This window comes from Urocitellus parryii, chromosome 1, assembly GCF_045843805.1.
Source record: "Urocitellus parryii isolate mUroPar1 chromosome 1, mUroPar1.hap1, whole genome shotgun sequence".
Classification (NCBI taxonomy): Eukaryota; Metazoa; Chordata; class Mammalia; order Rodentia; family Sciuridae; genus Urocitellus; species Urocitellus parryii.
This window is the reverse complement of record NC_135531.1, coordinates 258,823,009-258,838,289: the sequence shown is the minus strand read 5'-3', so window position 1 is coordinate 258,838,289 and position 15,281 is coordinate 258,823,009. Positions and strand designations below refer to the sequence as shown.

Genomic DNA, 15,281 nt, shown 5'->3' with positions numbered 1-15,281 from the left:
ATATGCACAGCTCTAGAGTCCAGCCTTTCTCTGCACGTGTATCTTGAGTTCCACTCACATCAGATTACTTGTAATTCCCTTAAATGAATGTCCTCACCCTGTAGTTTTCAACACAGTGCAACACATGAGCTCATCTCCCCAAAATGCTTTTGTCTGATATCATCAGGCAAGATTTCTTTTTTTGCTATGAGAAATGGTTTCTTTTTATTTTTATCTGATCAAAGTATAAGTTACCCAAAAAAGGCTGTATTTTGTGTGATATTAAGCATGTTACTTAACTTCTGTATGCTGAAGTTTCCTTGTTCATAATATAGAGATAACAGCACCTACTCATAGGGATATTTTGAGGATCAAGTTCTTATACTATACTTAGAACTGCCTGAGAAATAGCAGGTGCCACATGTTAATTATTACGGTGGTGGTGGTGGTGTTATTGGTGACAAGTAGTATACTAAGAGAAAAGTATTAGAAAAATTGGAGTAGGAGGGACATGGCTATCCTACATAAAGCACATCAGAAACTCGTTAAGAATCTTCAGGCAAATGTATGAATAACCAGGAATTACACTTTTACAGTTACAAGGAAGAAGCCATTAATTTCTCATCCACAGTGGTAACAAGAAAGAAATGGAGAAAACAAGTTTGAAAAATGTCATATAGATCTATGCAAAATGGTCAACAATTGGCTTTGGGATGAGAGACAATGAATAAAATCTATATGGCATCACTATCTTAGGACTGTCACAAAGTCACATAGCCTGGTAAGTCCAGGATACAGCATCACTGTGCCCATTGGCACTGTCTCCATCAGTCAATGTGTGTCAGCCTCTGATTGGGTTCAGTCACTCTTTTCTGTGTTACACAAAACTTCTTATAGAAGTTTATTATACATTGGTGACAATATTTAGTCAGTGTATGGGCGTAGCTACACATTTTAAAGGATCCAGATCAAAGGTGGTGTATAACAACATGCCTACATTATAAATTTTATATTGACACCAGAGGGATAAGAACCAGATATGGTGGCACATGTCTGTAATCCCGGCTACTCAGAGGCTGAAGCAGGAGGATTATAGGTTCAAGGGCAGCCTGGGCAACTTGTTGAGACCCAGCCTCAAAAACGAAACAAACGAACAAAAATTTAAAGGACTGGGCATGGAGTTGAGTGCTTTGTCTAGGATGGGTGAAGTCCTGGGTTCAATCCCCAGTATTGCATTAAAAAGAGAGAGAGATAAGGGGAAAAAAAAAGATGAAAAACTAATAACAAAAGCTCCTCTATTTTCAACACTAATTTGCTCATATCCTCTATGAGTTTGTATAGAAAAAAAATAAGCAATGTGATCCTGGCCCTAAGCTCTGTGTTATCATTGAAATGAATTGATTTGTATATATCGGTGTAATTAAATGAATAAATACAAGACTATACTGGCAATGTCTCTTAAGAGTATTTTATTTAAAAGTTCACAATTAGAGCACTTGTAATAACACAAAACATTTAAAAATGACAAAGGCTGCCCAGAAGAAGGACTTTTCTAGTATGTAAAAGGAATGGTGTCCCTGTGTTTAAAGTGTGTGGAATTCATAGTGCATGTGGGACTCAGTAGATCGACAGAATCCATTATCTGAACGAGTAAGCAAGAATTCCAAGTCATTCCAAAATCGGAGGAGAGGGTGAATGACACAAATCTACAGATTTCATTTTACCTACGTAAAACTCCAAAGTAAAACAAACAAACAAGTACTTAACTATCTCAGTGTTCTCTACCATCAGTGAACGTACTCCAAAGACCAAAACAACAAACCAGTATCCTGAAAAGAAATCCTTAACCTAAAGGCCTCTGTCACATTTCTTGAGTTCAGTCACATGAGAACGGAAAATGGTATTTGTGGATTAGCCAGATAGGTGAGAATTATTATCAAAAAGAAGCAATACACAACATCATGATGAAGTGGCTCATAAATTAAACCTACATTTTATGTTACCAAATTTTTATAGTATTCTGTGTCCTGAGTGTGGCAGATACTATTTAAAAACAATGCCAAGGGTATGTTTAAAGTACTGAGAGTTCAGAAAATAGAACGGCAACTTTTTTCTGCCATGATTGTCATTAATCAGCACCATAAAATGTTAACTGCAAATAAACACATAGGTGAGCCTAGCCCACCCCAAACAGGTGTTATTAAATGGATGAAAATCTCACGAAGAATGAGTTACTTAAAAAGGACTCTAATCAAGTTTTGACAATTAAATTGTGAAAGATATGAAATATTAAGGCATAACAGGGTAAACTGAAATAAAGTTTGGTATCAATATTCATCTCTGGAAAACAAAGTTGGGAATCAGTTCATTTTGATAAAACAGGGCTCAGGTTGATTGAAGAATGGGACTGGGCTTCTGCATCCCTATGCTGCTTTCCCAGCACTGTACTGCCTGTAGTGGAAAAGACTCTTGGAGTCCACATTGCGAGATTTCTGCACAGCTTCAGCAAAAAGTTTGGTCACCTGCAAATAAATGATAAGAATCTTAGCAACCCACGTGCAATGAAAGTGAATGTTCAATGAATAAGAAGTGAAAAGTCACAACTGTGTGCTCTCAATTTCTAAAGGGATATGGGATGAAAGGAATAAAAAATTTTATTTCATGGAGATTTTTCCCTATTTCTCAGATGTCACTATGAATAAGCTTATTTCTCCCCCCACCCCCAGGGATTGATATTGATTTAGTATGTGTGCGCACACACACACACACACGTTATGTATATGGTGGGCAGGAGGTTAATGAGTCTCAAGTCTGTGAGTCTACCTATGATAAATTTGGTGGGTCATGTCTAAGTAAAACTGAATGGACCTTATGCAACCATTTTCTGTGGATTGGACAAGCACTTGTACCTTCAATTATTTAACTTTTGCTTACATGTGGTCACTTTCATTGAGAAACAGTGGAATAAAATTTCAACCTTTATTCCATACCCCACTGTCACTTTTTATTCAAAGGGTACTTGTATAAGGAATGAAGTAATGAAAGAGCCATGGTTATTCAAGAATTTTAATGCTCTCAATTGCTTGATCACCAACTGTCCCATTAAAGCCATGACCTACCATGTTACTACCATTATCTTAGACTCTATTAAAAATTCCAATCTATTCTGAACATTGCAAGGAGAAGGAAAGAGATGTGCATATACTGATTAACATTCTTAGTGTGGGACCAAAAATAAAACCTATGTGTAGCCTATACCCAAAGGAGAGAACATACCTGAAAATTAGTGAGGAGAGCTATTCCACTGTCAACAGCTGTCCTCCGAATCACATAATTATCATGGACAAACTTAGTGTTGTTGTTGGGGAGGTTAATCACTAGGTCAATGCTGCCATCTTTAATCAGTCTGGAAGAATAAACAAAATAAATTAAAACTTGCACTGTATATTGTATAATTTGTTTTTAAAATACTAACATAAATGATTCTCTTGGTCATTTAAGTCAATGTCATACTGAATTGACTGCCTCCTGCCTTCCTCTATTCCTAAGTAAATTTTCAAACTCATTTGGGGATTATAACTCTTTTATTGTGTTCTTAAAAAAGTTCAATTGAAATTTTAATTAATGGGATGTAAAATATGTTTCTATTTAAAAATGCTATCTGACCATAGTAAGAATTGATAATTTGATACATATTTACTTTGTTTGTTTTTTTTATACAAAGTGGTGATATCTGTATCAATGAAAACCTTCCTATCCCACAATCCAAACTCATATTCCATCTACTTCACTGCCTGCTTCCCAGGGCCTCTCAGCAGATGGTGTAAAAACACAGCTAACCTGATTTTTAATTAAACTATTTCACATTTTGTTTCTGGGCTGCTATAGACAATACTAGACAGTTAAATACCAAAAGCATAAAGTAGTACTGATTATTGTATTACAAAGCTCTAAAGAGAGGAATTACATTATCTTGGGAAGCCTATGACGGTCTGTACATGATGCCATTTTTTATTAATTTGATAATAATTTATAGGTTGGCTTTCTAAAAGCTTGGACAAATAGTAGCATGTATAAGATTTGGTATAATGTAGCCAGTGGGTAGGTTGTAACATCCTGAAATGGTTTGCCATGCACTTAGACCACATAGTTTAGTATTGACATGCTGGTATTCCTGAAGGCTCACACAATGTTCTGAAATAATGTCTTACAAAACCTAATGGTGATGTGGTCTAAGGCATGATAACAATGTGATCAGGCAATGAGCACTTTAGAAATCTGATGGATGACCTTACCACAATGCTCACTAAAGTATTTTTCATGAAGCAAGGGCTCAATAAATTGACCCATTGATGCACAACATCAGTGAAATGTAGATGATTAACCTTACACTTAATATACATGAGTTTGACATGAAATAAAGTACTGCAAGACATTCATTCTTGCTTTCATTTTTCTGTCAATAAAATGATCCTACCAAGAAGTATTTGAAAGATGTTTCATAATACCATGCACACAATAGACAAAGTGTGTTCTATAGTATTTGAAAATTTCATAAGTGAAATTTTACTAGCATCCACAAATATATTCATTTTTATATTGGTTGATTAAAAGGATTTTTCAAAGGCTTATAATTGTAAAATAACACATTCATATTATACTCATTCCCACAATTAATCCTCTATGTCACCAACTCAGAAAATAGTTCAGTTCTTACTTTCTGATGGAAGACAGGCTGGGATTCTGTCCTTCCTGAGATGGCCATGCCACTGGGGTGGCAGGGACATTGTTGGCATTGAGCCAGTCTGATGTGGCTTCTGTGGCAAAGAGCTGCATTCAAAATGATAAATCAGTTACTGTGTCATAATCAAAGTTTTTGTAGATCAAGGAACCCTACTAGGATATATGTATCATTTAAAACATAAAGAAGAAATTGATAAGCAGGAGAAGTAATATGGCACCAATAGTAGAGACTAGGACTCAAAATCTAGAGGCATGGGCACTTTAAATACTTTTAAAATATTTGTAGTAAAAAAAAAAGAAGAACCTCAGCTGTAACTGTTTTGTAGAAGAGAAAAATATAGAATTATTCATGGCTTAGGACTTATTTTTATCAGGTCAACAAAGCCCCATGGTCACAGACCCACCCTGAGCCATGAGAATAATTTTGCTTTACTGAACCAGGCTTTGTGTACAGGTATTCACTGCAAAGAAGTTTTGCCTGTAACTGTAACAGCTGGAAACTATGACCTCAGATGGAAACAGGAAAATAAAAAAGAAAACTTTGTGGAAATGCATTGGAACTTTGTTCCAATTAGGCTTCAGCTAAACTTGCTAAGATTTTAGCTGACAACTTCTATTGAGTTTGTGGTAATTTTGTTAAAAACTAGTCTTTCTAATCTTTTCCTTCTATTGAAGTTTGGAAACTACCAAGTGAGTTAAACCTTTCAGGTTTTAAGTGATTTATTTCCCTCTTTCTACCGTATTTAGTTTTGTGGGCAGATATCAACGCAAACCAAAAATACTGAAAAGAATAATAATATAGCATACCTTGAAGCCTTCATTGTGTAACTGCTCAGCCACACCAAGGAATCTTGGACGGAATGATTGCTGAAATGGAATTTAATAAGATTCACTCTCTAGATGAATATGCTCTTTATTTAAATATATTCAATATGGCGGTCCCTCACACTGTCAGAAAAGACAAAACCACATGTTGCTGGGTACTTTATATTAAAGATGACAGTTTTTTTTTCCCTATACTGAGTATAAGTTCTTAGTAGTTTTCCAACAGATAAAATTTCAACCACACTGATTTGTTCTATACTATTACAAAGTCTCCCTATTGAATCTACTTAGTCTTTGACTATAGGTTTAGATCCCCCAATTCTACATGGATCCTTTCCCATGTCAGGGGCATGTAAAAGACACCTGGGTTAGGATATGAACACCAAGTCTTCCTCTTGAGTTGTTCTGCCTGTCCATCCTGCTCTAATTGCTAAGTTCTAATTCCATGCTGCCTTCAACAACTCAGCCACTGTCCTGGTAGCTCAAGTACAGGTCCTGGAAATAGCTCAATCTTTTGGAACTCAATTTTGCATTTACTCTGAGGCAATAAAATTTTGTGATTAAAGAATGAGCTCTATACCACACATACAGAGAGAGAGAAAAAAAATAGAGCTCTGGAGTCTCTAAGCTGCATATCAAATTTTAGCTTTACCATTCACAAGTAACATGTGCTTAGAGAAGTTAATATCTTTGAGCACTCATTTCTAAAACAGTGATGACAATAATATTTCTACTTCTTGTGGACTTACAACTTACTAACAATTTAAGCCCAAGTTTTCAATTCTGCTTATATTATAAGAAAACCAACACAGGTATATTAAAATAGGTTGGAGTCATAATCTAGAGCTTATATATCCTTTATATTTTTTCATATATATGACACATATTTTTTAAATGCTCTAATAATTCACCTTTTTACTTTTCTCAAAAGAACATACCTCTAAAAATATAACAATTATGCAAAGTTACCACAAGTGGTATATTTGTTGCTCAATTTAAGTTTTTGTAAGTGCCTCAAATCTGGGACAATTGGACAAAATGTGCTAAACTGCACGACCTTGAGCAACTTCACCTCTCTATATTCTCCTCATCTTTTAAATGGAAATAGCAGCAGTACCTTGTCACAGGGTTAGTGTTATTTTCAATAAAGTAATTGTAAATGGTACATAAGTGCTAATACTACAACTTAGCACAGTGACAGGCCCAATAATATTTCTCAATAAATATTTATTATTATTATTATTATTATTATTATTATTATTATTATTATTATTGAAATCATTGTTTTTTTCCAGTTTCTTATATGTTAGATTTCTTCATCTACCTCCGCATTTCCAAGCCTGGGATCTTAAAGCAGCTGTTATACTAGTAACAGTTACACTGTTATCCAAACAAGTTTCCTATCACATATACACATTTTACTTCTACACAGGTTTCCCTAATGTTCCAACTCACCGTTCAAATACTTACTAGTAGTCCATTGTCCTTTCCTTCCCAGGATCTGAGATAGTTTCCAGGTCCTACCTTCCCTGGACTTCTGCCCATTACCATCAGGACATTCCCACTTCTAAATATACCACCCGTGTTTAAGAGCTAATCTTTTCAAGATAGTAGTCAGGATGAAAGGAAACAAAGCTAAGTGACATATCTAAAGACCAGTCCTTGATCTTGGCTTCATTAACATGGATGTCTGAGCACCTGTCCTATATTATTGAAAGTCATATTTAAAAACTTATCTTTATTTTTTATTTTATTTTTTAAGAGAGAGAGAGAGAGGAGAGATTTTTTTTTTTTTTTTTTTTTTGTAGATGGACACAACACAATGCCTTTATTTTTATGTGGTGCTGAGAATTGAACCCCGGTCCCATGCACTAGGCCAGCGTTCTACCGCTGAGCCACAATCCCAGCCCAAATATCCATTCTTTAAATGGGACCATTTTGCTGGTTTCCCTTGAAAAAGGTTTTAAACAGATGATGTAACTTGGTTACCTCAGTAAATGTCTTAAACCTATTTAGAAATCATACTATAAATGGTTGAAAATCATGAACATAATCTTATTTCAGAGAAACTAGGAATTGCAATAAAACCTATCAAGATTCTTATACAATATTGATAATGTTCAGTGGATAAAACCTTCTTGTATTTATATGCAGAGGTTCTCTGAGAGTAGATTTAAATCCTAGGGAAAGACTCCAAAGATTATATTCAAATACAAATTTTTTTCAGATTCTGATGCTCTCAATCCCAGAACTGAAGTTTTATGAAAGGAAACTATTGGCAAATAGAAAAGATAAATGCAACAGGACGGATCTCAGCTAAGGTAGGCTAAGGGGTTATTTATGACAGTCTTCTAGAATATGAATTGAAACTATGCCCAGGACAATCATTTTCCATATACAGTTGGGACCAAGCAGGAATAAATGAGCTTGGATACAGAATCTCATGGCTAAACATTTAAAAGAGTAGAATAAAATTAGACAAGTAAAATTAGAGAATAACTCTTAGTGACATTAGGACTGTTTAATGAGTTATATGGCAGACTCATAAAAAAAAGTCAGGCAGAAGAACAGAACAATCATATGCTAAAGTATGATCCTTCTGGTAAAGGAAGGAACTGAACTAGATGACATATTTAGTTTTGTTCATGGTCTAATGTCTCTTGATTTACAGGAAATATACATTAAATATTCAAAATGAACCTCTGAGTTTTGTTAAACTCCTAATATGAAAACTTATATTGTGACCTCTGGCTAAACACAGAACAGATGGAACTTTGCCCAAAATCAGATTAGGAGATAAAACATAAAAGTGTTCAGCAAACTTATTGAATAAATGATACATTAATAATGAACTTAACTATTAATCTCTTAGACTTTCTTAACAAAAAGGCACTGAAAATATAGTGATAATAATAGTAAATAATGACTTTATTTATTTATTTGAAATACTAGGAATTAACTCAGGGATACTCTACAATTAAACTACATTTCCAATCTTTTTTTTTAAGACAGGGTCCATCTTTTTCTTCGATTAGGTGCAGGGTCTCTGGTCTAATTCATATGTCCTTGATCCAATTTGAGTTTTGTGCATGATGAGAGATAGGGGCTTAATTTCATTTTGTTGCATAGGGATTTTCAGTTTTCCCAGCACCATTTGTTGAAGAGACTATCTTTTCTCCAATATATGTTTTTGGCAACTTTGTCTAGGATGAGATAACTGTATATATGTGGGTTTCTCTCTGTATCCTCTATTCTATACCATTGGTCTATAAGACTTCTTTAACAAGACTCATATAGGGCAAGAAATATAATCAAGAATCAATAAATGGGATGCATTCAGACTAAAAATCTCCTTCTCAGCAAAAGAAACAATCAGTGAGGTGAAGAGAGAGCCTACAGAATATCACACACATTAGATAGATCAATAATCTCTAGGATATATAAAGAACTCAAAAAACTTAATACCAACAAACCAAATAACCCAATCAATGGCAGCTCAAGAATGCAAACAACAAGGAGTTAGGGTTATGGCTCAGCGGTGGAGTACTAGCCAAGCACGTGTGAGGCACTGGGTTCAATCCTAGGCACCACGTAAAAATAAATAAATAAAATAAAGGAATTGTGTCCAACTATAAAAACTAAAAAATATTTTTAAAAAGAATACAAATAATAAATGTTGGTGAGGATGTGGGGAAAAGGGCACAATCATACATTGCTGGTGGGACTGCAAATTGGTACAGTCAATATAGAAAGCAGTATGGAGATTCCCTGGAAAACTGGAATGGAACCACCATTTAACCCAGATATCCCACTCCTTGGTTTATACCCAAAGGACTTATAAACAGCATACTACAGGGACATAGCCACATCAATGTTTATAGCAGCACAATCACAATAGCTAAATGTGAAACCAACCTAGATGCCCTTCAGTAGATGAAGTAAAGAAACTGTGGTATATATACACAATGGAATATTACTTAGCATTAAAAGTGAATAAAATCATGGCATTTGCAGGTAAATGGATGGAGTTGGAGAATATGATGCTAAGTGACATAAACCAATCCCCCAAAACCAAAGGCTGAACTTTTCACTGATATGTGAATGCTGATCCATAATGGGGGTGGGGGTGGAACATGGGAGGAATGGAGGAACTTTAGATAGGGCAAAGGAGAGGGAGGGGAAGGGTGGGAAAGATTGTGGAATGAGATGGACATCATTACCCTAAGTACACGTATGAAGACACTAATGGTGTGACTCTAATTTGTGTACAATCAGAGACATGAAAAATTGTGCTCTGTATGTGTAGCATGAATTGAAATGCATTCTACTATCATGTATAACAAATTAGAATAAATAAATTTAAAATTGAAAAAATAAAGACTGAGTCCATCTTAAGACAGAGTCTCACTAAATTGCTAAGGCCAGCCTTAAATTTTCTATTCTTCTACCTCAGCCTTTATAGTTACTCACATTCTAGGTGTGTGCCACTATGGGCAGAAAATAACTTTTAACTGTTTCTAGAAGGCTATTTCACCAGTAAAGTGGTTCTCAAAGCAGACTTTGAGAACAGCAGCAAGCATTACCTGGGAACTTATTAAAAATATGAAAATTTAGGCTCCACCCAGATTTATTGAACCAGGAACTCAAGGAGTATATCCCAACAATCTGTAGTTTCACAAACCTTCCAGGCAAGTCTGGTGCACATTAACGTTTAGAAGTGGAAAAGAAGGGAGGCTGAGTGGACAATCCTTCACTCATTTTGCAATTTAAGGTCAAGATGCATTAACCTCAGCCAAAGTCACAATGAAAAATGTTGAGGGAGGAGTACTAGAATGCAATTTTTTTCTTTGTCATTTTAAAGTAAAATAAGTCAGCAAGGCCTCTAAGATCTGCAGACACCAGGCAGAACCTCATTATGGAGCTGTTTCAGTGCTGTCCCCCAAGTGGAAAAGATAAATATCCAACATGACAGTATTGGCAGTTCCCAGCCAGGGAACCACTCTGCCTTCTGGTCTGGGGTGTTGGCTTCCATAGACACATTATAAACTTCTATCAAACATGTATTGAACACTTGTGACACATAAAACAGCCTCTCTACAAAAAGAAATTACAGCTGTCAGCTTGCATCTGAGTAGCCTCAGATTTAAAAGCTGATTGAAAATACCTGTGTAAGAAACCATTTGTTACTAAAGGTGAAAAGTACAAGCTGATTTATTTTCTTGGAAATGTTTATAAGGAGGAATCCCTTTAAAAGTGAAACACATATATATATTTCCTCCAATGATCATTTTTTCCATTAACCCAACTGCTAGCTGAAGAAAAGAAAGCCAAGTTAATACTAAGTAATGCCTACAGATTCTCCAGGGACATCAGGACTGACAACTCTATGGTTGTTCCTAATGATGCTGTATTGAAGATAAAAGGTTATTCATGTCACTTGGAGTTGTCCTTTCAAATAAAATGCTTGCTTTGTGTTTCTGAGCAATGCTGAAGCGCAGATGTCAGGTTGTGCTTGCCATTTCACAAGCATCAGTGAATAGCCCAATCAGAGGGGGGAAAAGCGAGTGCTCTTGATCTACTCCAGAGTGAATCATTTATTGTTAAAGGGTGTTCCAGAAAACCTCAAAACAAGGCAGATTGCCTACTCATAGAAACTAAAAATAAGTTCTGATGAGATGAACAGTGGCTGGAACTACTGCAGGAAAATCAAGCATGATTTTGTTGCCACATAAACCTATATTAAGCCTTTCTTACTTTTGAAATGCCTTGGAATATGGCAAGTCTTGGTAGAGACTTGAAACAGTTAAGTTGGCCAGGATCCCTTGTCAATATGTGAATCCTGACTTTTTCTCTAAATCCTCCTTAGGCAAGATTGATATGATGATACTACGAATATTTCATACTTCCCAGGCAATTTGGCCCATGGGATTTAACTTTGGAAGGGCAGAAAGAAACAAAGAGTTTGTAAAGGAGTAGGGTAGAAAAGAGGTGAGAATTTAATATTTAGGACTGCCTCAGATAATGTGTGTGTGCACACACATGCGCACACGTACGCGCACACACACACTCACACACAAGCACACCCAATCTACTTATTAAATATTGAGAAGCGGTTTTTGAAACCTGCTAGTAATAAATGCCTATTTAAAACATGTAACAAGTTTAAACACTAAGAAAAAATGTTTCCTGGCTCAGAGATACTTTTTCCTCTGCTTCATGTTTATCTGTTCCTACAACTATCTCTTGAAACCTGCAGTAAAATTAATAGGTCAAGGTACCTTCACTAAATCCTTCTACCCATACCAGGAATTTGTCGGGGGTAGGGGAGAGGAAGACAAAGGAAGCCCTTTACATCAAATGGGATATTGATCATCTTCCCCATTAATAATGAAGAAATAAATTATCAAATTAACTGCAGCAAAGTTGGGTACCAATGTTCTTCTGTAAGTGAAGTTCACAGAGCTTCATATTAAATGAATGATCCCCTTAAGAAATCAAAATGTAATCATGAACTTGTTCTCTCAGAACTTTATTACCTAACTCATCTTCAACCATATACTTTCCAATATATTTACTAGGCCCAAGCTCCATTTACATTTTAGCAGTAGTATTTTATGATCTTTTCAGTTTTGACTTTATATGTTTGAAAAAAGTTTATATATATTCTCTAACCAAGTAAGATCATGGTCAGTAAAGTGTTTTCTAAAAAGAACAGTGTATCCTGAAATATGAAACTTGGATAACTTTATCTGTATCTGCTATGAAAATTGGATAAAAAGAAAAGATTTGATTCCTTTCTAGCTAAGAAGATTTCTGATGGGTTTTATGGCTATTAACTCTCTGGTTAGAATATTCTGTCATGTTTTTCAGTTTAAATTGTCTGATTAAGCACTTTTTAAAATCACTATGAATGAAAACCCCCGATTTAGCAATAAAGAGACTACACATTAACTGTTGGAATGGAAAGTTTTCCTTGCCTATCATATAAAATAAGTTAAAAAATGATTCTTGTCTACCTCTCGAGATTTACAGTCCAGTCCTGTCAAATTTTTCCACAGTTGTAAATATTTCATTAAATATAATTTTAAGAAATATTTTCTTAAAACTTTGTTTTTGACTTTATACTTAAGAACATATTTTTAAATTCCTAACATTTTGTATTTATACACAGAGAGAAGGTCCTTTACCACAATTCATGTACATGCTAGAATACTGATATTCTTTAAAACTGATATCCTTTAAAAAGAATGCTTTCAAAGGTAGAATTCCAATGGACAGAATCGTACTGCTTTAAGAAAACAATTTTTCCCCTTAAAATAAAAAACTCCCTTTTTTCCTACAAAGCAAAATTTTGTTCACTGATGCCAAAATCACACAAATACTTCATAGGGATCAAATTAATTTTGGCTTCACATTTCCCTGCAGCGCTGGAACCAAACAAGGCACAATTTTATACATCACTGCCTTCTTAAAGTGGTATTTTAAAATGTTAGCACTATTATGATTAGTCTGAAGATCAGGGCTAAGGGCATGGTCTCCTTTGAATGCCCCCAGGTCTCACATTAAACTTTAAGCCATCACTGGAAGTTGGGCAAATATTCTCATACTTGAGACTTAATAATACTTAATATGCGTTTATAACGTGATGAGTCGCTCAGATGATGTGATTTGTCTCTAAACTGCCATTAAGCTTCACAATTGCAAGTCATCTTGTTAGCCTCTGCTCTAACTATTCACCATCATCCTTCTGGCACCTTTATTTTATTTTATTTTATTTAGTTCCTTCTGGCACCTTTATGAAGCAAAATCTCAAGTTACTCTTTGCAGAAACTTCTCCAAAACCACTACTTGTCCAGTCTCCAGAGTCTCATTTACTAATATTAAGAAACCCTAATGAGACGGCATTTATAATAATCACCTACTGACTTAAGAATACCTGTTACTGTTCTAATTATATTTTTATTGATTTTTTAATGTAACCACACAGGGTTTGTACTTATTAAAAGCATAGTGGGGATGTTATATAAGGCCATCCATCATTTTTATAGGACCTAAGAATTACTAATCTCAAAAAAAAATGACCATTGAGAAGCATATAGTTTTTTTTTTCCAGGAAATTTGTAAACATAATGATTTGTGCACTTTTCCAATAAACATTCCAAGGGATAATAGATGTTTTCTGTGTGCTATTTTATCCTAAGATTTACATTTGACTTGAAAAAATAAACTGATAACGCCCTTTTCATTGTACATGATATTTATAATAATTTCTCCCTGATTTGACCTTGAAAACTTATCAAATACTAATATTTTAAGAACTTCCACAATATACTATGGAGTATTTCTTAAATTACTGCCCTGCAAGAATGTTCAATCTGGGAAGTTAGACTGAGAACATTTCTCAAATATTTTTCCTTTCTTCAAACTTGAATCTTTGTCATTTAGCAGACATTGAAATATGAAGGACTGGGCATATGCAGGACTGAATGAGAAAGGAAAGAAGGAGGGAGGAGAGGAAGGAAATGGAAGGAGAAAGGAAGAATATTCAAGAAAGAACAAACATGACTTCAATTTGAGAAATGTTGGGTTTGAAACATCCAAAGAGGTAGACAGATTGTTGGAAACATGAGATGATGGAAGAGAAAGATTTAAAGGTGTTACTTACAGCTAGAGAATAGATACTATAGACACAGAGGAGATGGCAAGGGAGATGGTCAAAAGAGGAGAGAATGGAGTGCACTCTATTGAAAGCCTATGTTGAAGGGCTAAGAAGGAGGAGCCATGAGCAAGATATACAAAAAAGGCCATACCAAGGAGTAAGAGAGATTGCTGTTGTTTTAAGGTACCTGAGTGCCTTTTAGAACAAATCCTCCTTCACTACAGACATTTCCTTTCTTTTTATCTTATTATTTTATTTTTGAATTGGCTACTGTAACAGGAAAAGACAAAAATCAGAGAACAAATAGAATAACAAATGTCCATTTTTTCTATAAGTTGGTATTTTCTTTAGTGGAATGTGAAACAAGTCTCCTCTCTTCTGTGCCACAATTAATGTCCCAGGCACTCTGTGCTACCCCGGGAATGTGCACACCCTTACCTGGATTCCAATCAGGATGCCTTTCTGAGGTATCTTAAACCCTGTGGAAAGCATTGCCTTCAGGAAGGCTGTATGAATACCTTCACCAAAGCAAGCCACCTGTTTAGGAACAAAGGAAAAAATAAAACAGAGAGAAAATAAAGGTCAACTGCACTTACCAAAACAAAGCAAAACAAAACAAAATAAAATACAAATGGAAAGCAATTTACTCATAGACTTCTTTCTTAGATTTTATCAATGTTGCCCAAAGACCAGGCAATCTGAATCCAGGGATTAAAAGGCTGGCCAAGGCAGATGTATCTTATGTTTTTAATTAAGCATAATGAATGAATAAGCAATTCTTTCTGTATTCAACAACACTCAGTGGAACAACATACTGGATTCTACTGTGAGTTATTTGGATACAAATCATAGCTTCTGGTCCATAATGTGGTGAGTTACCAAATGTTAATATGACTTAATGTTTAAATAACAGTATATGTCATATATACTACCCAGCAGCACATGAATTCACAGGTCAGTAGTAGAAATGACTAACTGCTGATCAATTGGTTAGGAGTCATTTCATACAGCTTATAGAAAAACCTCCTGGGAAATTCAATAGCAGCATGAAAATCTCAGAGGAGCTTGTTCGTTT

General features: G+C 35.1%; 1 protein-coding gene across 1 annotated transcript in view; it reads right to left on the bottom strand.

The window, feature by feature from the left end:
- Positions 1-1,433: 1,433 nt before the first annotated feature.
- The window catches only part of Cps1 (carbamoyl-phosphate synthase 1), a 115,710-nt gene continuing 101,862 nt past the window's right edge, over positions 1,434-15,281 (bottom strand). The window contains exons 34-38 of the mRNA XM_026403348.2: positions 14,645-14,743; positions 5,530-5,589; positions 4,697-4,809; positions 3,256-3,385; positions 1,434-2,501 (exon numbers count right to left, since the gene is read on the bottom strand). Coding sequence (XP_026259133.1) covers positions 2,403-2,501; positions 3,256-3,385; positions 4,697-4,809; positions 5,530-5,589; positions 14,645-14,743 — 501 coding nt within the window. The 3' untranslated portion in view covers positions 1,434-2,402. The remainder of the gene's footprint in view (positions 2,502-3,255; positions 3,386-4,696; positions 4,810-5,529; positions 5,590-14,644; positions 14,744-15,281) is intronic.